Source organism: Callithrix jacchus, chromosome 22 (genome assembly GCF_049354715.1).
Source record: "Callithrix jacchus isolate 240 chromosome 22, calJac240_pri, whole genome shotgun sequence".
Lineage (NCBI taxonomy): Eukaryota > Metazoa > Chordata > Mammalia > Primates > Cebidae > Callithrix > Callithrix jacchus.
In genome coordinates, this window is record NC_133523.1 from 811,592 (window position 1) to 837,180 (window position 25,589).

At 61.0% G+C, this 25,589-nt stretch overlaps 1 protein-coding gene across 3 annotated transcripts; it reads right to left on the reverse strand.

The window, feature by feature from the left end:
• Positions 1-4,317: 4,317 nt before the first annotated feature.
• Positions 4,318-25,549, reverse strand: MED16 (mediator complex subunit 16). Of its 3 annotated transcripts, XM_054250392.2 has the most exons (16): positions 25,417-25,549; positions 24,024-24,183; positions 23,587-23,773; positions 22,531-22,638; positions 21,698-21,867; positions 18,853-19,284; positions 18,140-18,245; positions 14,363-14,518; positions 13,359-13,570; positions 12,198-12,404; positions 10,867-11,077; positions 9,418-9,551; positions 8,378-8,570; positions 7,697-7,913; positions 5,456-5,539; positions 4,318-4,883 (listed from the first exon to the last, which is right to left on the reverse strand). In XM_054250392.2, the coding sequence occupies exons 3-16, from the start codon at positions 23,753-23,755 to the stop codon at positions 4,757-4,759; spliced, it is 2,526 nt and encodes an 841-aa protein (XP_054106367.1). In that variant the 5' UTR covers positions 23,756-23,773; positions 24,024-24,183; positions 25,417-25,549; the 3' UTR covers positions 4,318-4,756. The 3 variants fall into 3 exon arrangements, with proteins under 3 accessions (XP_054106367.1, XP_035141717.1, XP_078217432.1); XM_035285826.3 differs by lacking the exon at positions 24,024-24,183; XM_078361306.1 differs by lacking the exon at positions 24,024-24,183 and having other exon boundaries at positions 23,543-23,773.
• Positions 25,550-25,589: the final 40 nt, after the last annotated feature.

Below are 25,589 nucleotides of genomic sequence, written 5' to 3' on the forward strand. Positions count from 1 at the left end.
CCGAGGCTTGAAGGTGGGCCGTGAGTGAAGAGGGCGCAGTGTGCAATACTTCTATCTATGGGAAACTACTTCTACGAACGTTTATAGGAGGATGCTTAAGTCACATAGCAGTGACAGAGCTGTCAGGGTTACTGTCACCTGCTGGCAGCTTCCAGTGGGTTCTATGGGAAGATGCTTTTCAAGCAGCACAGTAGCAAGCGCTGATAGAGTTCACAGTCACCGGGGTGGATTGCCGGTCTGAGGGCGGCCTTCACCAAGAACTGGAGCGGGGTCCTACAACGCCTTTATCAGGAGCAGTGGCTCTCGCCCCAAGCCTGCCACACAGCGGGTATCTTTACGATACTGAACGCTGCCGCCTGGGCCATGGATCCTTGTCCTGGCATAACTGTTTTCCCTTAAATCATGCTCTGCACTGTGTCTGCTCCAGGCATTCCTCCGATATGAACTAAGATATAATTACAGGTATATATGTAGGGAAATACTCTTTCTTTTTTTTTTTTTTTGAGACGGAGTCTCACTCTTGTCACCCAGGCTGGAGTGCAATGGCGCCATCTCGGCTCACCGCAACCTCCACCTCCTGGGTTCAGGCAATTCTCCTGCCTCAGCCTCCTGAGTAGCTGGGGTTACAGGCACGCACCACCATGCCCAGCTAATTTTTGTATTTTTAGTAGAGACGGGGTTTCACCATGTTGACCGGGATGGTCTCGATCTCTTGACCTCGTGATCCACCCGCCTCGGCCTCCCAAAGTGCTGGGATTACAGGCTTGAGCCACCACGCCCGGCCTGGGAATATTCTTTAGGCACTCATACTATCAACTATTATATGATTATATATAGGGGATTATATAAAGGGATTCTTCAAGCCCTATTTCTATAAACTAATATATGATTATATAAAGGATTATATAAAAGGAAATAGCTGAGTGGTAACACTATAAAGTGAGCTATTCCTCAAGCCCTAACTGTGCCAGGGTCCTGCTTAGCTCTCATTCCTCGGTGCCTAGATGGGGGGTTACCCACAAAAAACAGAAACATTAAAAAGAGAGCAGGCCGGGCGCGGTGGCTCACGCCTGTCATCCCAGCACTTTGGGAGGCCGAGGCGGGTGGATCACGAGGTCAAGAGATCGAGACCATCCTGTTCAACAAGGTGAAACCCCGTCTCTACTAAAAATATAAAAAAATGAGCTGGGCATGGTGGCGCGTGCCTGTAATCCCAGCTACTCGGGAGGCTGAGGCAGGAGAATTGCCTGAACCCAGAAGGCGGAGGTTGCGGTGAGCCGAGATCGCACCATTGCACTCCAGCCTGGGTAACAAGAGCGAAACTCCGTCTCAAAAAAAAAAAAAAAAAAAAAAAGAGCGGGGGGTAGGGCAAGGCGGGAAGCTACAGATAAAAACGCAAAAGCTGAAAATACAGCGCGAAGTTTCAAGGTCCTGGGCTTCCAAGGGGCTGAGGGTTCTCGGCGGCGCCTCAGGAGGCGGCCACACGGGGGCGCTCTTGCTCTTTCCTGGAAGTCTGAGAAGAGTCACCGCTCCCCACTCCAGGGGAAGCCCCGAGAGGCCGGGCGCGGGTGTCCCCTCCTGTTCTGCCTGGTGTCATTTCCCTTTACTCCCCAAGGGGAACGTGAGCGCCTACTGTGTGCAAGGCTGTGGGCTGAGACTCTGGTGCAGAGACCCTGCGAAGCTGTCCTGCTATGACCCATGTCCCAGAAGGGGAAACTGAGGCTCACAGGGGCTGTGCGACTCTCTTTAGGTCACACGGAAGCTCCAGGATGCAGCCTGGACTCCAGCCCAGAGCCAGGGAAGCCTCCCTTCACAAACCACCCTGGGTGCCACCAGGCCCACACCAGGAGGAAGAGCAAGCAGCGCACCCGCTTGGGGCCTGGGACCTGGGGCAGTCAGGAGGCCTGAGGCCCTGTGCCCTTTCTCCCACCTGGAGCCACCCCAGCCCAGCCCGGCCCTTTGGGAGGTAGAGTCCACTGGGAAAAGGGGGATGGAACTGAAAACTGTGCTTGGGTGTTTTCTGGGGGCTACAGCGTGCTCACCTGGGAATCACATTTACACGCAAGCATGTATTGGGCGCTTACTGTGTGCAGGGCCCTGGGCCTGGCATGGTAAGACACATGTAAGTCCCAGCCCTGCTCTTAGGAATTTGGTAAATATTCCACTGCATGGAAAGGCCTCCATTCAGCCGTCTGGAGGCAACCGTGAAGTTGTATCTCACTGTGTTTGTGAATCTCTTTTTTTGTTTTTTTTGAGAGAGTTTTGCTCTTGTCACCCAGGCTGGAGTGCAGTGGTGCAATCTCGGCTCACCGCAACCTCCGCCTCCCGGGTTCAAGTGATTCTCCTGCCTCAGCCTCCCGAGTAGCTGGGATTACAGGCACGCGCCACCGTGCCCAGCTAATTTTTTGTATTTTTAGTAGAGACGGGGTTTCACCATGTTGACCGGGATGGTCTCGATCTGTTGACCTCATGATCCGCATGTAATTTCTTAAGCCCTGCAACATTTAACTAAGGGGAGACATGGAAACATAGTTGCTGGTGATTCAGTCACTGATTCCTTCATTCATTCCATAGGTATTTCCGGAATGAAATGACATCAGAGAACCACTTATGGCTGATTCAGGTTGAGGCGGGGCAGGAGAGATGACCAGATATGGCAAACACAGGCCCCCAGTTAGACGGGAATTTCCAACAAACAGAAGCTTTTTTTTTTTTTTTTTGAGACACGGTTTTACTCTGTCGCCCCAGGCTCCGGTGCAGTGGTGCCATCGCAGCTCACTGAAACTGCAGCTCCCGGGCTCAAGTGATCCTCCCACCACAGCCCCCTGTGTATCCGGGACCACGGGCACGTGCAGTGCCACCACGCCTGGCTAATTTTTAAGATTTTTGTAGCGATGAGGTCCCGCCACGTTGCCTGGGCTGGTCATGACGTCCTGGGCCCAGGCGATCCTCCCGCCTGGGTCTCCCTTGGTGCTGGGATGTGAGGTGCCCCGTCCAGCCCACCTGGGCGTTTTCACCCCATCCTTTGGTCAGCAGGGGCTGCAGAGGGTTGCAGAGGAGGAGAGGGTTTAGGAGGCAGTGGGACAGGAGTTCTGGGGGGACGCAGGCCGAGAGCATCTAGGCGCCAAGTCCATCCGTGCACACATTGGGAGAGGTTGCAGGGGTGCGTCCAGGCCCGGGAGGCTGCCCTAGGGAATGCCGTTTCCCTCAGAGGGTGGTCGGTGGGTGGTGAGAGGGGCCCACCCCTCAGTGGCCAGCTGTCCCAGCCAGGGTGCAGAGGCCTGGAGTCTGCAGCTGTAGGCAGGAGCGCTTTAAAGTGGAGGTACCTCAGGGAGGTTCTGGGGTGTCTGAGCTCCCGCCTTTTGAGCCGGCGCTGGGCACTCGATCCTCCTTCCCTGCCCTCCGCGGAGCTGCAGAAAGGAGGGGGCTGTCCGCACACAGCGGGGCGCCACCGTGCTGGGAAGGCCTCCAGCTGCTGGACGCAGGGTAATTGGAAGAAGTGCTTGTTGGAGGCAGAAGGCGGGACCCCTGGGGACAGAAGCACAAACTCTCGCCCAGGGGCTGAGCGGCCTCAGGCAGGGAGCGGCTAGAGGTACAGAGCTAGGCAGAGGCAGAAACAGCACGCAGACACATATAGAAACAGGAGACACACAGAGACATTCAGAGATACTAGAGACAGAGACACACAGAGACATTCAGAGATACCAGAGACAGAGACACACAGAGACATTCAGAAACATTCAGAGATACTAGAAACAGAGACACAGAGACATTCAGAGATACTAGAGACAGAGATACACAGAGACATTCAGAGATACTAGACAGACATTCAGAGATACTAGAGACAGAGACACACAGAGACATTCAGAGACATTCAGAGATACTAGAGACAGAGACACAGAGACATTCAGATACTAGAGACAGAGATACACAGAAACAGTCAGAGACATTCAGAGATACCAGAGACAGAGACACACAGAGACATTCAGAAACATTCAGAGATACTAGAGACAGAGACATTCAGAGATACTAGAGACAGAGACACACAGAGACACAGAGACATGCAGACAGCACAGAGACACCACCCTGAGACACACAGAGACGCACACTCGGACAAAGCTCCCTGACGATGGCCGCCCCCACCCCACCCACCGGGCCTGCTGTGTCCTGCCCCACTGCTGACTCTGGATGCCCTGGGCCTGGCATCCGCTGGGCACCTGTAAATGCTGAGTGATTTAAAGACAGGCCAAGAGGACACGGCCTCCTGAATGGAGGTTGTGAGTAGGGCCGGGGGCACTGATGGGAGGGACACAGGCCTGGGCGTGGAGGGCGTTTATTGGACCTGCCCTCCCCAGCCACAGTTTGTCCATGTTCAATGCCCTCTCCAGGCGAGGCAAGGAAACCGAGGCAGGTGCCCCGAGCCAGGTCACTGCAGGGTCTGCCTGGACCCCCAGCTGTCGTGGCTGGTCCTCTGGATGCAGACAGTCCGGGAATTTCGGGGTCCCGGGAAGGGTGGAGTGTAGGCCGTGAACAGTCCAGGAATCTGAAGTTCGCAGATGGTCCGGGGATCTGGGGGTCCTGGGAGGGTGGTGTGTGGGCTGCAGCCCCAACTGGAGAAAGGCTCAGGGGCGTCCTCAGAAGATCTGTTGGTCACAGAGGCGCCCGGCCCATGGTCTTCAACAGCCCTCCGGGGCGGGCTGAGGTTAATGATGCCAAAGAGTGTCCAGGGTGTGCGGGGGCTCCCTGGCAGCCTGGCTCAGGGGTAGCTGAGGGGCACCCGCCACCAGAGCCCGCCACACAGGCAGTTCTTGATCCAGCGCTGCTCCCACTGCTTCACCGCCGTGGTCCTATTGGGTGACTTGAGCATAGTGACGCAGCCGCACCTGTGGGGAGGCAGGTGCTGAGCCGGGCTCCCGCCTCCGAGTGGGTGCTTCTGTGCCCCACGCTTCCACCTGCCACAGGGCCTCAGCCCCGGCTGCTCCGCCCACCGGGAATGCTGCTCCCCGCACCGGCGCCCGCCACGCCGCTCACTGCTCCCCGCTTGGATCCCGGCTGCAGCATCCCCTCCGCCACACGTTCCCTCCGCCACCCTTCACCGTGTGGAGCTGGGGGCTGGAATCAGCCGGGCCATCCCCAGCAGAGCTCTGGGAGTCCACAGCGCTCTGGGCCTCCGTTTGCTGAGGACGTGTCAGAAGCCAGTCGTGTGGCAGCAATGGCTGTGACTTAACTTGTGCCCTTGGGTTACCAGGGGCGCCGCGGAGACAGGCAGGACGGCTCCATCCCATAGCCCAGCACGGGATGAGCCGGACCTCCCCGGGCCACGAGGCCCCAGAGACCCCCGGGTTTCATCTCTCAGTCGTAGCTCCAGAGGGAGGTCCTCCATGGCCTCATTTACAGATGGCAACACCCAGCCTGTCTGCGAGCTGCGTGACCAGGGCCTGGGGGCAGAACTCACCTTGTGCAAGCCTTGCACTCCTCCGTGGGGTAGGCGCCGAGGTGCAGCCTCCGCAGGTGGTCGATCTTGGGCTGGCCTGGGGCCCTGGCAGGACAGGGGAGAGCGTGAGGGCTCGCTGGGCTGTCGTGAGGCCAGGCGGGTGGGTGGTCGGCCACCTCACACCATCCATCAGGTGGGCCCAGGTGTCTATGAACAGTGAGGTGGGAGGTACGTGGACACCTGGGACAGGCCCAGTGAAGGGTGGGCCTCCCAAGTGCACAGGAAGCCTGAGGGGCAAGAGAAGGCACTTGCGGTGCTCCCACTCCAGGATGGACAGGAGGGAGTACGTGGGGGCTTCCACACCACCCCTGTCCACAGACACCCAGCCTGGGGACGCCAGGACCTCCGCACAACAGATCCCGGCGGCCAAAGCTGCCCTCGGTGGCGGGTGGGGGGCCTGTGTCTGGGCAGAGGTGGGCCGGTCTACTCTGCTCTCATCAAATACTTGAAAATTTCCCAAACAGTTTACAAGCCTCAGACCTGGCCGTCCTCTCGTTTTTCTTTTCTTTTCTTTTTATTTTTGAGACGGAGTTTCGCTCTTGTCGCCCAGGCTGGAGTGCAATGGCGCGATCTCGGCTCACCGCAACCTCCGCCTCCTGGGTTCAGGCAATTCTCCTGCCTCAGCCTCCCGAGTAGCTGGGATTACAGGCACGCGCCACGAGGCCCAGCTAATTTTTTATATATTTTTTAGTAGAGACGGGGTTTCACCATGTTGACCAGGATGGTCTCGATCTCCTGACCTCGTGATCCACCCGCCTCAGCCTCCCAAAGTGCTGGGATTACAGGCATGAACCACAGCGCCCGGCCATCCTCTCTTTTCATCTAGTCTTCCTGAAACCCAGAAACCCCAGTGTGTGACTCATCAGGCGGCCCCTCCCACTGTGGGCATGAGGAAGAAAATGCTGGAGGTCCCAGAGCCAAGCCGGGTGGCCTCCCTGGAGGAGGGGCTGCAGCAGGCTCATTTCATTTTCTTCCTTTTGCTCATCTGTGTTTTCTAAAATTCCAGCCATCAGGAGGATTTGCACATGCTCCTCGTCAAACACGGGTCGGAAATGTGCTCAGGGGTCTGACGGGCCTGCGTTCAAAGCCTGACTCAGCCACTTCCCGATCCTGTGACCCCAGATGAGTGGCTATGCCTTTCCTGGTGGGGTTTCCTCACTGGGTGGCCAGGGTCAGCTCAGCAGGCTTGGGTTGTCCAAACCCTGCACATTGCAGAGAAAGGCCAGCCTTGGGCCCTGCAGGTGACCCCTTACCCCCAGGAGACCTTCCCGATGAGGCATCTGTGCTCACCAGGGCCCTGGGCCATGCTAGGGGGTCCCCATCAACAGAGGGATTTACAGTGGGGCCTGGACCTCTAGAGGGGCCAGAGACTCAGGCCAGCTGCAGGGCGCCTGGCACAGCAAGGCCAGCATACAGTCAGTGAAAACGAAGGTGGCCGGGCGCGGTGGCTCACGCCTGTAATCCCAGCACTCTGGGAGGCTGAGGTGGGTGGATCACCTGAGATCAGATCAAGACTAGCCTGACCAACATGGCGAAACCCCGTCTCTACCAAAAATACAAAAAATCAGCTGAGTGTGGTGGCAGGTGCCTGTAATCTCAGCTACTCAGGAAGCTGAGGCAGGAGAATCATTTGAACCCAGGAGGCAGAGGTTACAGTGAGCTGAGATGGCACCACTGCACTCCAGCCTGGGTGACAGAGCAAGACTGTTGGGGAAAAAAAAAAAAAAACAAGTGGGTGAACAGAAGCATTGGTGCCCATGTGTGTGGGGTAGTTCATGCCAACGGCAGAGGACACCACTAGGGGACGGCGCTAGGGGGAACCTGGAAGGACGCAGCTGTCGTAATCGTGTGGATTTGGGGGTCCCGGGGCAGGGCACAGGGAGGAAGGAGCCGTGTGGATTCAGGGGTCCCAGGGCCAGGCATGGAGGAGGGAGCCATGTGGATTTGGGGGTCCTGGGGCAGGGCATGGAGGAGGGAGCCGTGTGAATTTGCGGGGGGGTCCTGGGGCAGGGCACAGGGAGGAAGGAGCCATGTGGATTCAGGGGTCCCAGGGCCGGGCATGGAGGAAGGAGCCATGTGGATTTGGGGGTCCTGGGACAGGGCATGGACGAGGGAGCCGTGTGGACTTGCGGGGGGGTCCCGGGGCCGGGCATGGAGGAGAGAGCCGTGTGGGTTTGGGGACCCGTGCAGGGACACACGCACCTTGCGAGGCCGTCGAGCTGCAGGGTGGCGGCGCTGCCAGGCAGCGTGGGTGCCCGGCCAAACTGTAGCCGCAGGGGCTGTTTGGGCTGCAGGCGGCTGACCAGGCCGTCGCTGGCGGGCAGCCAGTCCAGGCTGGGGATGAGGAGCTGGCTGGGCAGCAGGCAGCACTCGTCCACCAGCGCCTCGTCCGGCTCACTTGCTGGGCCCTCGTCTCGACCTGCGGGGAGGGTGGCCAAGGTCTCAACACCTCTGCCTGGGGCACCGCCTGCCCGCCCGCCCACCCACCGGGGACGCGCTGGGGCCTCCTCCCTCTCAGGAGCACCAAGTCCGGCCCTGGCTCTGCCTGCCTGGCTGGGTGATCCTAGGGTTTTCTCCCCCTCTCTGGCCTCAGTCACTTAAAAAGTATGTGGCAAGCACTGTGCCTTTCCCAGACACTGGGATGTAAGAATGACAGAGCCCGCACTCCTCATACACACGACCGATGAGACAGGGAGAGGAGCCTGGGAGCGGCTGCCATCCGCAAAGCACCCACACCAAGCCTGGACCTGGGCTGGGAACTGGGGCGTTGGCAGAGGTCCAGGCAGAGCCACCGCCACCTGCAGGGGCTTATGTTCTGGCGGGGGGCTGGGGCAGGGCTTGTGTTTTGGTGGGGAGAGGAGAGTGGCAGGTGGGGGGCCTCACAGCAGATCCAGAGTTTGGTGAGCAGGCGGAAGAGCAGGGACATGCTGTCCTGGGTGTCCGAGGTGGCCGTGTACACAGGCAGGCAGCTGGGCTTCAGCAGGCCCCAGATGCGGATGACCACCATCAGCTCCCGAAGCATGCCCAGCGAGGTGCCGTCCCGCAGAAAGCTGTGGCCCGGCCGCAGCAGGGAGCCCTGCAGGAAAGAGGCGCCCAGCATGGCAGGGGCAGCGGGGAGCAGATGGTGAGGGGATGAATCTCAGGGTGCGTAGAACCCCGGCCTGGGGGCGATGGGCAGGGTCTGGGACGTTTGTGGAGGTCAGGACTTGAAGAGTCATCCCGTCCCTGACCCAAAAGTCCACAGGGCCGAGAGGAGGCTCCCGCTGACGCCAACACCCCTACCCACATTCGGGGGAGCAGCTGACCCTCCCACAGCTAAGTGCCCCCCCTCCCACCACCGCGGCTGCACTGGGAGGCCAGAGGACCAGGGAAGGGAGGCTCCAGGGGGTGGCCCCTGGCAGCCTAAAGCCCCACAAAGAGCAGAGGGTCTTCAAACTGTGCCTGACGGCCACGGTGGAAAGACAGGGGCAGGATGGTGCCCAGCTTGCAGACCTGGAGGTGGGGGAGTGGACCGAGCCTGCTGGGGCCTGCAGTGAGTTCCTGACTTCAAAGCCGCCTACCCCAGGTGAAGGGGTCTGGGGAGGGTAATGGGGGGGGAGGCAGCGGAGCAGGAGCTTCGAGTAGGGGTGGGGCTGAGAAGGGGCAGGGCCTGGGAGGCGGGACTTTGAGAATGGGCAGGAAGGAGGAGACAGGGCTCCAGGGCGGGGCAGGGCTTCAGGAGCTGCGGGCTAGGAAGCGGGGCTTTGAGAAGAGGCAGGGCCAGGAGGTGGGGCTCCAGGAAGGGGCGGGGCTGCGGTGTTGAGAAGCAAGGCTTGGGAGGTGGGGCCTCTGAGGGGCGGGGCCGGGGAGGTGGAACACGGACATGGGCGGGGCCAGGGAGGCGGGGCCCTAGTGAGGGGCGGGGCCTTGGAGGGCAGGCGCACCTGGTTGGGCAGGCTGGCCAGCAGGTAGAGCACGAAGTCGCCCACCCACTGCAAGAGCTGCTGCAGCGCCTGCAGCGTGTTCATGTCCAGGACAAACTCCTCCGTCTTGAGGTTGATCATGACCTTGTCAATGTCTGCAAGGAGATGCGGTTCAGGTCAGGCCGGGCCTCCGGGACACACGGGGTGACCTAAATGCTCCCCACAGTCCTGCACTGAGCACCCACCCAGTGCCGGGCAAGCGGGGGCCCACACTGGGAATGAGACGCGGGTGATGGCATGGCCTGATGGAGATGAACCGGGAGCTCACTGCCCGCCCACCCCGGGGGCCGCTGTGCTCAGCACCAACCAGCTTCTCTCGGCCTGCAGACCTTGGGTGGGCAGGTCCCCATGCCAGGGATGCACTGCTCTGACCCGGCCCACTGGTGCACATCTGGCCCCTGCTCGGGGTGGGCTCTGTGAACGCAGGACATGTCCACACTGTGCAGCTGTAGCCACCCCCACCCCACACCTGGCGATGGTTACACACCCAGCAGGTACCTCTGGGATGGCGACTAGGGTGGCCCCACAGAAACTACCACGAATGCGCACACCGCTCCCAGCTACTGGGAGTGCCATGTGCCTATAGAGAACTGGATACTCTAATTTTACAGTAAATGATAACCCCAATTTTGAAAGAAACAGCCTGTCAGATGCAGTGGCTCACGCCTGCAATCCCAGCACTTTGGGAGGCTGAGGTGAGTGGGATGCCACGTGCTGGGCGGGCCTGGGCAAGCTGCTTAGCCTCTCTGGGCCTCAGTCCCCTTATGGCAAATGGGGAGGAGCGGACCTGCCCCACAGGACTAGGTGTCAGGTCCCAGCGTAGGAGCAGCAGCCTGGCCCCCAGGAGAGAGGTGGAAGGATCACGTCAGCTCAGTAGGTCAAGACCAGCCTGGACAACACAGTGAGACCCTAAATAGTTAAACCAAAAAATTAAAAACCGAGTATGGTGGCGCACGCCTGTAATCCCAGCTACTCCAGAGGCTGGGGAGAGAAGACAGCATGGAAGGCAGAGGCACCACACTGCAGCCTGGGTGACAGAGTGAGACCCTGTCTCTAAAAGGTCGGGCACGGTGGCTCACGCCTGTAATCCCAGCACTTTAGGAGGCCAAGGCATGGGGATCATTTGAGGTCAGGAGTTCGAGACCAGCCTGGCCAACATGGTGAAACCCTGTCTCTACTAGAAATACAAAAACTAGCTGGGCGTGGTGACACACGCCTGTGATCCCAGCTACTCGGGAGGCTGAAGCAGGAGAATCCCTTGAACCCAGGAGGTGGAGGATGAAGTGTGCAGAGATCCCGCCACGGCCCTCCAGCCTGGGCGACAGAGCGAGACTCCATCTCAAAAGATTAAATAATACAGTAAGTAAAGGGTGAAAGGAGCCCGAGGCTGGGGCGCGGGACGGGACCCACCGACGTCGGTGATCTTGGCACAGATCTCGGTCAGCCGGTCTCCGGGGCTCTTGTCGGGCGTGTTGAGGAAGTGGGGGCGCAGCAGTGACTTCAGGGTGGAGCTGATGGCGATGAGGAAGAGCTTGGTGTGGTAGTCGCACACGCGGGTCACCGTGCAGGGGGACAGCTTGCAGAGCGAGGCCTTCATGGCCAGGATCCGGGTGGAGAGGACCTGGAAGGCGGATGGTGTGAGCAGGAAGCCGGTGTCACCCCGAGGGGCTGGGGCAGAGGTGCCCGCCAAGGCTCCAGCTGGGGAGAAGGGCAGTCAGGCTCTGGCACCAGGTGCTGGGTGAGCTGGGCAAGCTGCTTAGCCTCTGCACCTCAGCAACCTCACAGCAAAAGAGGCCTAATGTGTTAAGAGGAACCTTCCCAGGTAAGGAGGGAAAGCAAGTGCTTCTCTCAGGCTCAACTCTACTGGACGGGCCTCTGGAAACACCCCACCCCACACACAGCCTCACCTGCCGCAGGCTACTTGCCCCTTCTGCCCTCCACCTGCCACGGAGCCCCTGCCTGCCATGGGGACCCCCCCCACCAGCTACCACATCTGCCACAGGGACCTCCATGACTGCTGCAGGGACTTCCCCCACCCTCCACGGGACCCCTCTCCCTGCCGCTGGCCTCTCACTGACCACAGAGCCCCTGGCTATCCCAAGGGCAACACACCTGCCTGGGACCCCACCTGCCACAGGGAAAGCCCCACCTGCCTGGGACCCCACCTGCCACAGGGACAGCCCCACCTGCCTGGGGACCCCACCTACTGCAGGGACAACCCCACCTGCCACAGGGACAGCCCCACCTGCCTGGGGACCCCACCTGCCACAGGGACAGCCCCACCTGCCTGGGGACCCCACCTGCCACAGGGACAGCCCCACCTGCCTGGGGACCCCACCTACTGCAGGGACAACCCCACCTGCCACAGGGACAGCCCCACCTGCCTGGGGACCCCACCTGCCACAGGGACAGCCCCACCTGCCTGGGGACCCCACCTGCCACAGGGACAGCCCCACCTGCCTGGGGACCCCACCTGCCACAGGGACAGCCCCACCTGCCTGGGGACCCCACCTGCCACAGGGACAGCCCCACCTGCCTGGGGACCCCACCTGCCACAGGGACAGCCCCACCTGCCTGGGGACCCCACCTGCCACAGGGACAGCCCCACCTGCCTGGGACCCCACCTGCCACAGGGACAGCCCCACCTGCCACAGGGACAGCCCCACCTGCCTGGGACCCCACCTGCCACAGGGACAGCCCCACCTGCCACAGGGACAGCCCCACCTGCCTGGGGACCCCACCTGCTGCAGGGCCGCAGTCTGGCGCGTGTACTCCTCGTGCAGCTTCTCCACCAGGCTCTGCACCATGCTGGGCTGCACGTGCAGCAGGATGTCCCACCAGTCGTAGCCAGTCACCATGCAATATTCCAGCAGGAAGAGCAGGTGCCGCAGCGCCAGCCCCACCTCCAGCGGGTGGCCCATGGAGGGTGACAGGCGGAGCACACTCAGCTGCCAGAGACAGAGCCGGGGGAGAGCGTACGATGTGGACGAGCCCAGGGCCCTGGGGCTGAGGTGCATCTTGTGGAGGGCGGGGAAGGGACCTGCCTGGCAGCTCCTCTCCATGACGGAGGGGTGGCTCTTTACCAAGCCTACTCCGGAGGCCCCCACACAGACCCGTGGGTCAGCGGGCAGCCATGCCTGTGGGTGTACGTTCCCATGTGCACAACCCCGTGTGCATGCGTGTGTGTGTGCACGCCCCCGTGCATGGGCCTGCGTGCCTGCACGTGTGTGCGTGCACTGCCTGCACCTTTCTGTCAGGGTCACAGACAATGCCTCTGAGAACAGAGAAGGAAAACACTCCCTGAGTCCCAACTGCGTCGGATGCCGAGCCGGGCACACACACGTCTCCCTGCATGCTGAGGAGTCTACACACACGTCTCCCTGCATGCTGAGGAGTCTACACACACGTCTCCCTGCATGCTGAGGAGTCTACACACACGTCTCCCTGCATGCTGAGGAGTCTACACACACGTCTCCCTGCATGCTGAGGAGTCTACACACACGTCTCCCTGCATGCTGAGGAGTCTACACACACGTCTCCCTGCATGCTGAGGAGTCTACACACACGTCTCCCTGCATGCTGAGGAGTCTACACACACGTCTCCCTGCATGCTGAGGAGTCTACACACACGTCTCCCTGCATGCTGAGGAGTCTACACACACGTCTCCCTGCATGCTGAGGAGTCTACACCACGAAAGTCTGTCCTCTCATAGCTCCTAGCTGCAAACTTCCTAACACACGCCGCAGGCCGCCCCAGTGACCTCACTGACCAAGACAAACCCATCGCACAGACACAGATGCAGGCAGGGGCTGCGAGGGACTTGCACCTGTGGTCCCTTCCCCACGGGGCACCTCCCTCTGGCACCCCCACCAGCCCAGCTCCACACGCCCGAGCAGCTCACCTTCCCCTGGTTGTCAATGCCCACCAGGGCCAGCGAGGTCCAGGACAGCTGCATGGCCTTGAAGTGGACGGCGGGGCCTGCGGTACGGGGGCGCTTGATGGCCGGCTCATCCACGGGCCTCGGGGCCGCGGAGCTATAGAAGACGGCCATGGTCTGCAGGGAGAGCCGGTGCACGATGTGGACGCTGCCGTCGTGGAAGGCCAAGGCCAGCCCTGCGGGGCACGGGTTTGGCTTAGGCAGGGGCAGGGCCCGGGACATGCCCACCTGTGGAAGGGCCGCCTGCTCTGTAGGGTGTGGAGCTGCCCATCTAGGGGGGACCGAGGGCCAGAGCTCCTGGCGCCCCAAAAAGAGGCATCTTAGGCTGGTGGGTTGAGGTCGTCAGTCACACTGGGCCTGCCTGTGAATGAGGGTGGGGTGGGGGGTGGGGTCCAGAGCCTGAAGCTCGTGGATTTGAAAGGGGTCCCTGGAAAATGGAGAACAAACCAAAGGTTTTGGAGCCGGGAACCGCGTCCCCCTTAACCTCTCCACAGGCTCCGACAAACAGCCCTGAGCCCCGGGCGGGTTTTGATAAACACTCTTTCCGGGGAACCAGGGAAAATGGGAGCTAGGGGAAGGAAGGGGCCTGAGCTAAGGCGGGCTTGTCCCCACCTTACAGCTGAGCAAACAGGCCCAGCGACACAGAGAGCGTGGACTCACTCGGGGACACGGATGCCACGGTTTGAGACCAGGACCCACATTACGACCGCTGCAGTGCAGACAGCAGAGGTGCTGCCTACCCAAGTTCCCCATGCTCCCTTGTTGATTGAAAATGACTCTTTACATATTAAAGAGCATAGGATCTGTCTGCCAGCCTCACAGAGCTGGAATGACAAGGTCTGCCTCCAGATCGGGGACCCATCAGAGCCCGGGAGGCCGAGCTCCCGTGGCCCCATGGCCTGCGCTCCGAGCCCGGCTCCCCTGCTGTGAGCCGAAGGCCTGTGTGGCTGCCGCTGGCTTTGCCGTACCAAGGCCAGGGTAGAACTGGGTGTCGCTGGCCACCTTGAGGTCGGTGTTGGTGAGCGAGATGGGCAGCTTGGGCAGCGCCACAGCTGACACCCGGTCCAGGTCGTTGGTGGCGGACAGGATCCGCCATTTGAGAATCGTGGGCTGTTTGTCACCAACTGAAAAATCAGAGACAGGAAAACGAAAGGCAGGAAAACGGTGTGAAGACGGGCTGAGAAGCTGCCACAACAGCCCAGCAGGGCAGGGCCTGCAGCCCACCCAGTGCCCTTCCCGGGTCTCACGCGGCCTCGCTCCCATGCCAGGAACACCAGGCCTGGCTGATCCGAGTGCTCAGTGACTTGCCCACTGGTTCTGGGACAGCCGTGTGACCCAAGGCAAAGCCAATGGGATGAGGCCCTGGGATTTTTTATTTTTATTTTTTTGAGACGGAGTTTCGCTCGTTACCCAGGCTGGAGTGCAATGGCGCGGTCTCGGCTCGCCGCAACCTCCGCCTCCTGGGTTCAGGCAATTCTCCTGCCTCAGCCTCCCGAGTTACAGGCACGCGCCACCGTGCCCAGCTAATTTTTGTATTTTTAGTAGAGATGGGGTTTCACCATGTTGACCAGGATGGTCTCAATCTCTTGACCTCGTGATCCACCCGCCTGGGCCTCCCAAAATGCTGGGATTATAGGCATGAGCCCCACGCCCGGCCTGAGGCCCTGGGATTTTATGGAAACCAGTGGGGTGGGACCATCTTGCCCCTTGATGGAGCAGACAATGGGGAGACGCCCCACCCCAGACCTGCAGCCATGCAAACCCCTACATTCCCTCTGCCTCAGCCAGCTGAGCTGGGATTTCCACTCCTCCTCATCTACAATTCCAGGGTCCCCACAGGATAAGGCCGTGCAGGATGGTCACACCCACGGATCTGCTGCCTGGCAGCCTCTGCATGAAGATGCAGCTCCTCCCAACAGGTCAGAGTCTATTTCCGGGAATCTCGGGTCAAGTGTTAGCAAATGGGACGCGGCCAGGTGCGGTGGCTCATGCCTCCCATCCCAGCGCTTTGGGAAGCCAAGGCCAGAGGACGGCTTGAGCCCAGGAGTTCAAGACCAGCCTGGGTAACACAGCTAGACCCCATCTCTACAAAAAATACAAAAACCTTAGCTGGGCGTGGTAATGCACACCTGCGCACACCTGCAGTCCCAGCTACTCAGGAGGCTGAGGTGGGAGGATTGCTGAAGCTCAGGAGGCTGAGGCTGCAGTGAGCTGAGAGCTGGGATCACGCCACTGTACTCCAGCCTGGAATCTATCTCACACAGACACACACACACACACACACACACACACACACACGGGCCCAGAGAGCTTGGGTGGAGAGCGGGGTGCTGCTCTTGCTGCACGTGGAACGTGGAGGTCAGCCAGAGCTGGCCTGCGGGAGCACATGTGGCCAGGGGACAGGACAGGCCACCTCTGCTGCTGACTGCAGACCGTGCAGGGCCGCTGGTCTGAGCCGCTCAGTGTGGGGGTGGCTTGTTACGCAGCTGAAGCTGACTACCACACGGCTGCTCTGTGTCACCCATGTCACCCTGAGGTTTCTGCCCTGGACTGGACATCATGGTCACAGAGCCTTGACCTCCTACAAATCCATATAGGGGTCCTGTGAGCAGCATTCCCAGGGGAAACTGAGGCCCAGAGAGTGGCTGAGATGTCCGGAGGGCATACAGTGGTCAGGGCGGCTGGCCCTCATGCAGTTGAGCCTCTCAGAGGAAAGACAGGAACCCCGGTGCTCTAGGGCCGGGTGAAGTGGCTGCCATGACACCCAGCTGGTGCTCAGGGTGCCCTCGATTTACATCCCCTCCTCCATCCAACTGACGGATAGCAACCATTCCTAAACAACGGGGCTCAAGGCAGAGACTGTCTCAGCTGCTGGGCTCCGAGCCTCCGTGGGCCGGGCCACCCCTGCCCTGGGCTGAACTGAGAGGCAGGGCAGGGACCTGAGGTTCCACCCACGGGGCCACCTCCAGGCTGGGCCTCAAGGAACAGGGTGGGCTGGCCAGAATGGGAATGGGTGGGGGCAGGGGTGCAGGGCTGAGGGTGGAAGTAGCTGGGACACAAAGCCTGGCATGTGGGGACGTTGGGCAGTGGGTGGAGAGCTGAGTGCAGAAGGAACTGAAGCCTGGTGTGGTGAGCACCTGGGGCAGTGGGTGGAGAGTTGAGTGTGAGAAGGACCGAAACCTGGCATTATGGGCATGTGGCAGGATGGGTGGAGAGATGGGTCGGACAGGGACTGCCTCACAGTGACCCCCCAGCTGCCAGGGACAGGAGGCCTGAGAAACGCTGCTGTGTGCGTATGAGACGTGGCTCTCAAGGCCAGCAGGAGCTGGGCTGGAGGGTGTGGACCGTTGCAGGAGATGCGGTGGGGCGTCAGACCCGGGACTGCCAGGTGGCCTGACTGCGGGCTGATGGTGGACACAGACGTGCATGGAGCGAAGCTGCGGGTGCCTGCGGCCCTGCCTCCAGTGTGGGGTGGCGCCAGGTGCTGCCGAATGAGCCAATGCAGCCCACATTGCTGCTGACGCACGAGGCCTGCGGGGAGGACCAGGTGGAGGCCCTCTTCACCTTTCCTGCCTCCACGGCCACGATGGGCAGGTGAGGTAACCACCCGCAGGCACAGCGAGCCACGGGCTCGTTAGCAGCTTATGAAGAGCACCTGCCCGAGTCCAGCCACTCCGGGTCATTAGCGCTCATCGGCAAATGCCTGCGCTCTCATCCGCAGTAACCCTCTCCCTTCTCCAGGGCAAAGGCCAGTCTGAAAGCCGGACCCAGAGCCTCTAGCGCTGTTCTGCCCCCAGTCGTGACAGTGGGGCAATGTGCGCTGGAGATGGGGGTGACGGGCTTGGCTCTGTGGGTGCTGGGGGGCCCATCGGGCAGACAGAGTTGGGAATGGGGGCCCCGGAAGAGGCTGCTGCTGAGGTGGGTGGCGGAGGGGGTGTTCTCATCAGCCTCAGCTGACCCGCTGAGCCTCGGCTGCTCCTCCCTGAACCAGGTCGGGGAGAATTCCGTTCACCGCCCCGCCGAGTCTGGCCTGTCCCCGGCTGGTTGACGGCCCCGCCCACAGACTGGCTGCTCCACTCGACTGCCCCACCCACAGACCCGCCCACTCGACGGCCCCGCCCACAGACCCGCCCGCTCGGCTGCCCCACCCACAGACACGCCCACTCGAAAGCCACGCCCACAGACCCACCCGCTCGACGGCCACGCCCACAAACCCGCCCGCTCGGCAGCCCCACCCAGACACGCCCACTCGACTGCCCCACCCAGATACGCCCGCTCGGCGGCCCCACCCAGATACGCCCGCTCGACGGCCCCACCCACAGACCCGCCCGCCCGACGGCCACGCCCACAGACCCGCCAGCTCGAGTCCCACCCATAGGCACGCCCGTTCGACCACGCCACTCGACGGCCACGCCCACGTCCCCCGCCCACTCGACGGCCCCGCCCAAACGCCTGCGCGGGCCAGCGACGGCGCCTCCCTGAGCCTCGGTTCTCCATAGGATGGTGGCGGCCGCCAGGGCGGAGTGGCAGGACGGAGGGGTCTACACGCCTTACACCCAGAATGCCTGCAGTCAAGGTGATCACGCCCGAGATCCCACAACTATTGGAGGTCAAGGCGGGAGGATGGCTTAGGGCCGGGGTTCAGGCCCACCCTGGGTGACAGAGCGCTACCTGCCTCAAAAATAAGACCCAGCTGCCCCCGAGGGCAGGCCCAGGTCCTCCCGCAGCCGGCCGGGGAGACTCACCCACGGGGGAGATCTGCTGGAAGATGTTGTTGACCGGGAGCCCCTCCTTGCGAAGGGACCAGCACTCCACGATGCTGCTGGTCTGGCTGGACGCGCACAACAGCACCTACGGGGAGGTGGGGTCAGGGCAGACCCTGCGCTGCTGTGCTGGCCACGCGACCGCAGCCATGGGACCCTGGGGCTGCTGTACCGCGGGGCCTGTCTCCTCGGCCACGCCTGCCACTCCGGGCCCTCCTGGATGCCTGTCCCCAGAGGCCACCGTCCACTCACAGCAACGAAAATGTCCCTGGATGGCGCCTTCTCACAGGGACAGCAAGGGGACCCAGGGAACCATGTCAGGGGCGTTACTGATTACTGATTACAACGGGAATCAAGGCAACCTGGTGTGGTCGGCTGAACAGTGGCCCCAGGACCTGTGGCTGGGCGGCCTCTCACACAGAAGGACCTGCAGGTGGGACCTGGTTCAGGACACAGAGGCGGGAGAGCATAGCGGGGGTCCAGGGTCCCAGGTGTCCTCACAGGGCCCTCAGGAGAGGAGGTGGTAAATGAGATTCAGAGAGACAGGAAGAGGCTGCGCTGTGGCAGTGAAGGGGACAAAGAGGCCCCGAGCCGAGGGATGCTGCGAAAGGGGGGACAGAGGCTCTCCCTGCTCACACCTCGGTTTAGCCCCCAGACCCCCGAGAACGCACCACAGGGCCCCGGCACGCGCTCACCTGCTCCGACATGTCCCGGGCCAGGAACTTGAGGTGGGTGATGGCGGGGAACTTGTCCTTGCGGTTGAGGTCCGTGGTGCAGCGCATGAACAGGGAGGGCAGGATCTCCGTGTCGATGCGACACTTCTCGCTGACCACGCTCACGCACACCTTGTAGAACTGCACGGGCGAGGCGCTGCTGCCGTCCGCCGTGGCCACCACGATGTTGCCGCCGCCCGTGAAGGCGATGTCGGCCAGGGCCACGCGGCCGCGCAGCCGGCACAGGCTCTCCGTGGACGTCAGCACCTGCCCGCTGGGCTTCAGCAGGGACACGGTGACCAGGCCGCTGACCGTCACCGCGATCCAGCCCTCCATGGGCTTGCCGCCAAACAGCGTGAGCGAAGGCGAGAACTTGACGCGGGAGAACTTCTCCCCGAAGCTGGAGGCGCCCGACTGTGGGGGAGGGAGGGAGGAGGGGCTGTTCAGGCTCCTGCGGGCTGCCCCCTGCGACACCCAGAAACAGTCACACAGAAGAACCCCAAGTCAGAAGCCAGGAGAGTGTGCGCCTGGGTTCAGATCCTGACTGGGCCCCCTGAGCCGAGGTGGGATGTGGGCCCTTCTGACCCTTGGTCTCCTCATCTGTAAGGTGAATTTTGCTTTGGAGGACAGCGGGGAGGATTAAATGGATGAACGTGTGTGCGACAGGAGTCACCTCCTCTTTCTGTAAAGGGGCAGACGCCAGCACGCTCGGTTCCAGAAGCCAGGTGGTCCCTTTGGCGGTGTGCACACATGCCGGGCGGCGGGTGCCGACCAGCCCACTCTCAAACCCCCGCGGGGTGCGGCACTCGGGAAGCGCTGTGTGAGCACCAGTGGCTACTGCGGTCGCTATTTTGGTTTCAAATCAAATTTGTGGTCATTATTTACATACACAAACACCCACCCTTCTTTGATCATGAGTCTTTTAAGAGATCGGGTCTTCGCCGGGCACAGTGGCTCACACCTGTAATCCCAGCACTTTGGGAGGCGGAGGAGGCAGGTGGATCACTTGAGGTCAGAAGTTCCAGACCAGCCTGGCCAACATGGTGAAACCTCATTCTCTACTAAAAATACAAAAATTAGCTGGGCGTGGTGGCGGGCGCCTGTAATCCCAGCTACTGGAGAGGCTGAGGCAGGAGAATCACTTGAATCTGGGAGGCGGAGATTGCAGTGAGCCAAGATTGCATCATTGCACTCCAGTCTGGGCAACAAGGGCAAAACTTTGTCTCAAAAAACAAACAAAAAAGAGCCCCTGCTATGTTGTAAAAACATGGAAGGGAGATAAAAGGATGTGTTATACTGGGACCATCCTGGCCAACATGGTGAAACCCCATCTCTACTAAAAATACAAAAATTAGCCGGGTGTGGTGGCGTAAACCTGTAACCCTGGCTACTCGGGAGGCTGAGGTATAAGAATCACTTGAACCTGGGAGGTGGAGGTTGCAGTGAGCTGAGATGGCACCACTGCACTCCAGCCTGGGTAACAGAGTGTGAGATGCCATCTCAAAACAAAACAAAACAAAAAAGGCCGGGCGTGGTGGCTCACGCCTGTAATCCCAGCACTTTGGGAGGCCAAGGCGGGTGGATCATGAGGTCAAGAGATCGAGACCATCCTGGTCAACATGGTGAAACCCCGTCTCTACTAAAAATACAAAAAATTAGCTGGGCACGGTGGCGCATGCCTGTAATCCCAGCTACTCGGGAGGCTGAGGCAGGAGAATTGCCTGAACTCAGGAGGCGGAGGTTGCGGTGAGCTGAGATTGCACCACTGCACTCCAGCCTGGGCAACAAGAGCGAAACTCCGTCTCAAAAAAAAAAAAAAAATTAGCTGGCCATGGTGACATGTGCCTGTAATCCCAGAGGCTGAGGCAGGAGAATCGCTTGAACCTGGGAGGCAGAGGTTGCAGTGAGCCGAGATCGCACCACTGCACTCCAGCCTGGGACACAGAGTGAGATGGAAATAGCTGGGCATGCTGGCACACGCCTGTGTTCCCAGCTACTCGGGAAGCTGAGGCGGGAGGATCGCTTGGGCCCAGGAGATCGAGGCTGCAGTGAGCCATGATCCTACCACCACACTCCAGCCTGGGTGACAGAGAGGCCCTTTCTTGTCTCAAAAAAACAAGAAAGATAAAGGTCTGGCCCAGCGTGGTGGCTCCTACCTCTAATCCTAGCACTCTGGGAGGCTGAGGCGGGCAGATCGCCTCAGGTCAGGAGTTTGAGACCAGCCTGGCTGACAAGGTGAAACCCCATCTCTACTAAAAAAAATACAAAAATTAACCAGGTGTGGTGGTGGGCACCTGTAACCCCGCCTATTCGGGAGGTTGAGGCAGGAGAATCACTTGAACCCAGAATGTGGAGGTTGCAGTGAGTCGAGATGGCGTCACTGTACTCCAACCTGGGAAAGAAAGTCGTTTCCAAAAAAAAAAAATCAGGCCGGGCACAGTAGCTCACGCCTATAATCCCAGCACTCTGGGAGGCCAAGGCGGGTGGATCACGAGGTCAAGAGATCGAGACCATCCTGGTCAACATGGTGAAACCCCATCTCTACTAAAAATACAAAAATTAGCTGGGCATGGTGGCACGTGCCTGTAATCCCAGCTACTCGGGAGGCTGAGGCAGGAGAATTGCCTGAACCCAGGAGGCGGAGGTTGTGGTGAGCCGAGATCGCGCCATTGCACTCCAGCCTGGGTAACAAGAGCGAAACTCCGTCTCAAAAAAAAAAACACAAAAGACCAGGGCATGCTGGTGATGGGTGGGGAGGGGCTGGCGGGTGGCTGGGCGGGGTGACAATCTCATTTGCCTCACCCACTCACTGGGGCAAGACACTCACCTTCTCCACGTGCAAGGCCAGCTTCACACCGTTGTGCAGCCAGGACAGGGCCACGATGGGGTCCCCCTCCACCAGGCTGCCCACCGAGCTCTCCCAGCTATTAGCCAGGTGGTCCGCCATGCTCCAGCACTTGATCTGCCCGTCGGCATCTGCTGACAGGAGCCGGGAGCCTGTGGGCAAGCAGCCACCATCACGAACCCTCCAGGGACGGGCACGGCGCCTGGGGGAGCCCCCCCCAGTGGAGAGGTCTCGGCCCAGGCAGGGCAGAGCAGCAGGTGACATGAGGCACGCTCCGGAGATGCCTCAGGACGCCCCAAACAAGAACAATTCAGGGCACTGTGGGAAGAGCAGCAGCTGCCAAACCACAGACGGTGGGCTCCAGACCCGGTGCCAGACTCCAGATGGACCTGGTAAATACAGGATCCCCTCTTCGGGATCAGGGTTGCCGCCCCTGGCCACGTGGGACCAGCTGCCTCACCTGACTGGTCCTGGTGCTGGAGTCCAGACGGACCAAGGAAACACAGGGCCCTCCACCCCCCAGCTCCGGGATCTGGGGCCACCTCAACTGACTGGTCCCAGCACCAGACTCCAGACGGACCAGGGAAACACAGGGGCACCCCCCCAACCCCACTCCAGGATCTGGGCCTGCCTCACCTGACTGGTCCCAGCACTGGAGTCCAGATGGACCAGGGAAACACAGGGTCACCCCCCCAACCCCACTCTGGGATCTGGGGCCGCCTCACCTGACTGCTCCCAGCGCCAGACGCCAGACGGACCAGGGAAACACAGGGGCACCACCCTCCACCCACTACAAGATCTGGGGCCCACCTCACCTGACTGGTCCCACTCCAGGCAGGTGATGGCCTCCCGGTGCTCTGAGGGGATGGAGTGCAGGTCCCAGGGGTGCTCCGTGTCCAGGATGTGGATCATTCGGGTCAGGTCTGTGGGGACGGGGCATGGTCAGCATGGCCTGGTGCTGCAGCCTGGCTCCAGGGAGCTCACGGAGCTGCAGTCAGCCAGGGCGACAGCTCAAGGAACAGGCTGTGCCCCCCCCCACCGCCGCCCCGGAACAGAAAAGGCCCGTGATGCGCCACGACCACGTTTTTAAAACCAGACTAGAAGAAAATGACCCAAAATTTGAAAGCAGGCTCCTCCACAGAAGGTGAAAGGTGGCTTTTCTCACCCTGGTTTGATTCTAATTTCCTGTGGTTTTCTAATCTTCTCTATTGAGCACATATTACAGGTGCATATACTGGAGCAATAGAGAGAAAATGAGTGCAGCCACCACGTACCTTTCTTTTTTTTTTGAGACGGAGTTTCGCTCTTATTACCCAGGCAGGAGTGCAATGGTGCGATCTCGGCTCACCGCAACCTCCGCCTCCTGGGTTCAGGCAATTCTCCTGCCTCAGCCTCCCGAGCAGCTGGGATTACAGGCACATGCCACCGTGCCCAGCTAATTTTTGTATCTTTAGTAGAGACGGGGTTTCACCATGTTGACCAGGATGGTCTCGATCTCTTGACCTTGTGATCCACCCGCCTCGGCCTCCCAAAGTGCTGGGATTACAGGCATGAGCCACCACGCCCGGCCACCAGGTGCCTTTCAAAAACCAAACAGTGACCCACACCATCTGGAAACCTGGGGCAGGTGTCCCTAACATGCCTGCGTCAACCACCACCCCAGCCCCGTTCGATCCCACAGAGTGGGGACCTCACGTCTCCCGGCACCAGGTGTGGGGAGCACTGAATCCACCCTCTGCACCTCCAGGAGGCTGAGGCTCTCACCCACGTTAGAGAGTGAGGGGTGTCCTGCAAGACTGGATCCCCGCAAGGCAGGGTGCCGGGTACCTGGGGAAAAGGGTGGGACGCCACGTGGGCGGGAGGGGGCGCACCCTGGTCGTCGCTGCGCAGGTCCATGGTGAAGGCGATGAGGTTTCGGCAGGACCAGGCGCAGGCCAGGGGCACCGACGGGCAGTGCGTGCTCTTGGACCATTTCTCCCACTCACAGACGTAGGCCAAGTCCATCATCCCACCTGCTGCCGGCCGCCGCAAGTCACACATGAGGGCAGTCACCAGCTCCTGCGGGAGGGAGGTCTGGCTGGTCGTCTGTGTGGACTGAGCTTCCAGGGCACGTGGAGTGCCAGGCCGGATACGGGAAAACCACAGGCAGGCAGTCGAAGGAACGGCAGGTGCAAAGGCCCGGAGGCCAGAAAGAGCCTGGGGCGTTCCCGGCAGCCCACGGGGCTGGGGCTGAAGGGGGTGTGGAGAGGTCAGGGCCTGTGGGCTTTTACCCTGAGCGGGGTGGGAGCCCAGGAGGGCTGGGACTTACTTGGATTTCACCAGGGCCCCTCTGGCTATCTGGGTAACAGATCGGGGCGGGGGGGGGGGGCCAAGGGCACAGCCGAAGAAGCGGCGGAGGGTCTGCACTGGCCCAGGTGAGTGATGATGGCGGCAGCAGGAGGACGCTGGGTCTCTTTTGAAGGAAGGGCCTACAAACAGGCATATGGTGGGGCTGCCTGTGGCCAAGGCGGGCAGGCGTTCTGGGGCGAAGGGGCTTGGTGAGTGTGACAGGCAACAGAGGGAGCATTTCCTAGGGGCTTGCTTTTTTTTGAGACGGAGTCTCGCTCTTGTTACCCAGGCTGGAGTGCAATGGCGCGATCTCGGCTCACCGCAACCTCCGCCTCCTGGGTTCAAGCAATTCTCCTGCCTCAGCCTCCCGAGTAGCTGGGATCACAGGCACGCGCCACCATGCCCAGCTAATTTTTGTATCTTTAGTAGAGACGGGGTTTCACCACGTTGACCGGGATGGTCTCGATCTCTTGACCTCGTGATCCACCCGCCTCGGCCTCCCAGAGTGCTGGGATTACAGGCGCCCGGCCCTGTTTCCTTCGGGCTTTCTAAGCGCCCAGCATCTGGACAGACTGTTTCTGCTTCACAAAGGCAAAAACCCAGTGAGGCTGGAAGGACCACCAGGCGGTTTTCCTCAAACCCTATCCGGGGCTGCCTACTTCAGGGTCTGCCCCAGACCCCCAGGGCTCCGCCAGACACCCCTTAAAGTCAGCCCCTGACACCTCTTGCTTCCCCCACTTCAAACCACCCCTGGGGCCCATGGCCTCAGCCTAAATTCTCAGGCTTCACCCTAGGGGTCCCATGTTGGCTGACCTCCCCAGGTCCAGCCTCCGACAGCCTTGGCTCTCCAGGCCCCACCCCTAAAACTCCCCAGTCCCCAGGTTCCCCTCCAGGAACCCCATGTAGTCTCCAGGCCCTTTCCCTATTGCCCCCAAACAGCAGGCTTCATCCCAGGGACCCCATGGCGTCTACAGGCTCCGCCCCTATGACCTCCAATCTCCACGGTCCACCCCAGGGAACCCAACTCTCCAGGTTTCATCCATATAGCTATCCAGTTCCCAGGCTCCATGCCGGGGCCCCCAAACCCACAAGCCCCGCCCCCTAAGTCCCACCAAGCGCCTTCAGCCCCGCCCAAAACTCCCTTCAGACCCCGCCCCTAGCCCCGCCCCGCCCCGCGGGCCTCCGGCTGCTTCGGAGTTTCCGCCGCAAGCTGCAGACCCTGGGGCCGAAAGCCGCCTACCCAGCAGCCTTTGCTTCCGGACACGCCCCCTAACCCTGCAGGCCCCGCCTCCGCCGCGCCGCGTTCCCTGGGGCAGCAGACGCCACCGGGAATCCGTCCCGCCCCCGGCCGGCCCCCGCAGCCCCGCGCTCACCTGGCCGGCCGGTGCGCCAAGACCAGCGGGCGTCCGCGGCGCGAAATTTCCCTAATGCCTCGGCTCCGGCGCCGCCATCTTCCCTGGGACCAACGAGTTGCCTGGCCCGCGCCGCCGCCTCCCAAAGACTTCTGGGACGGCGGCGCGGCCTAGGCTCCGCCCCGCTTCCGGGT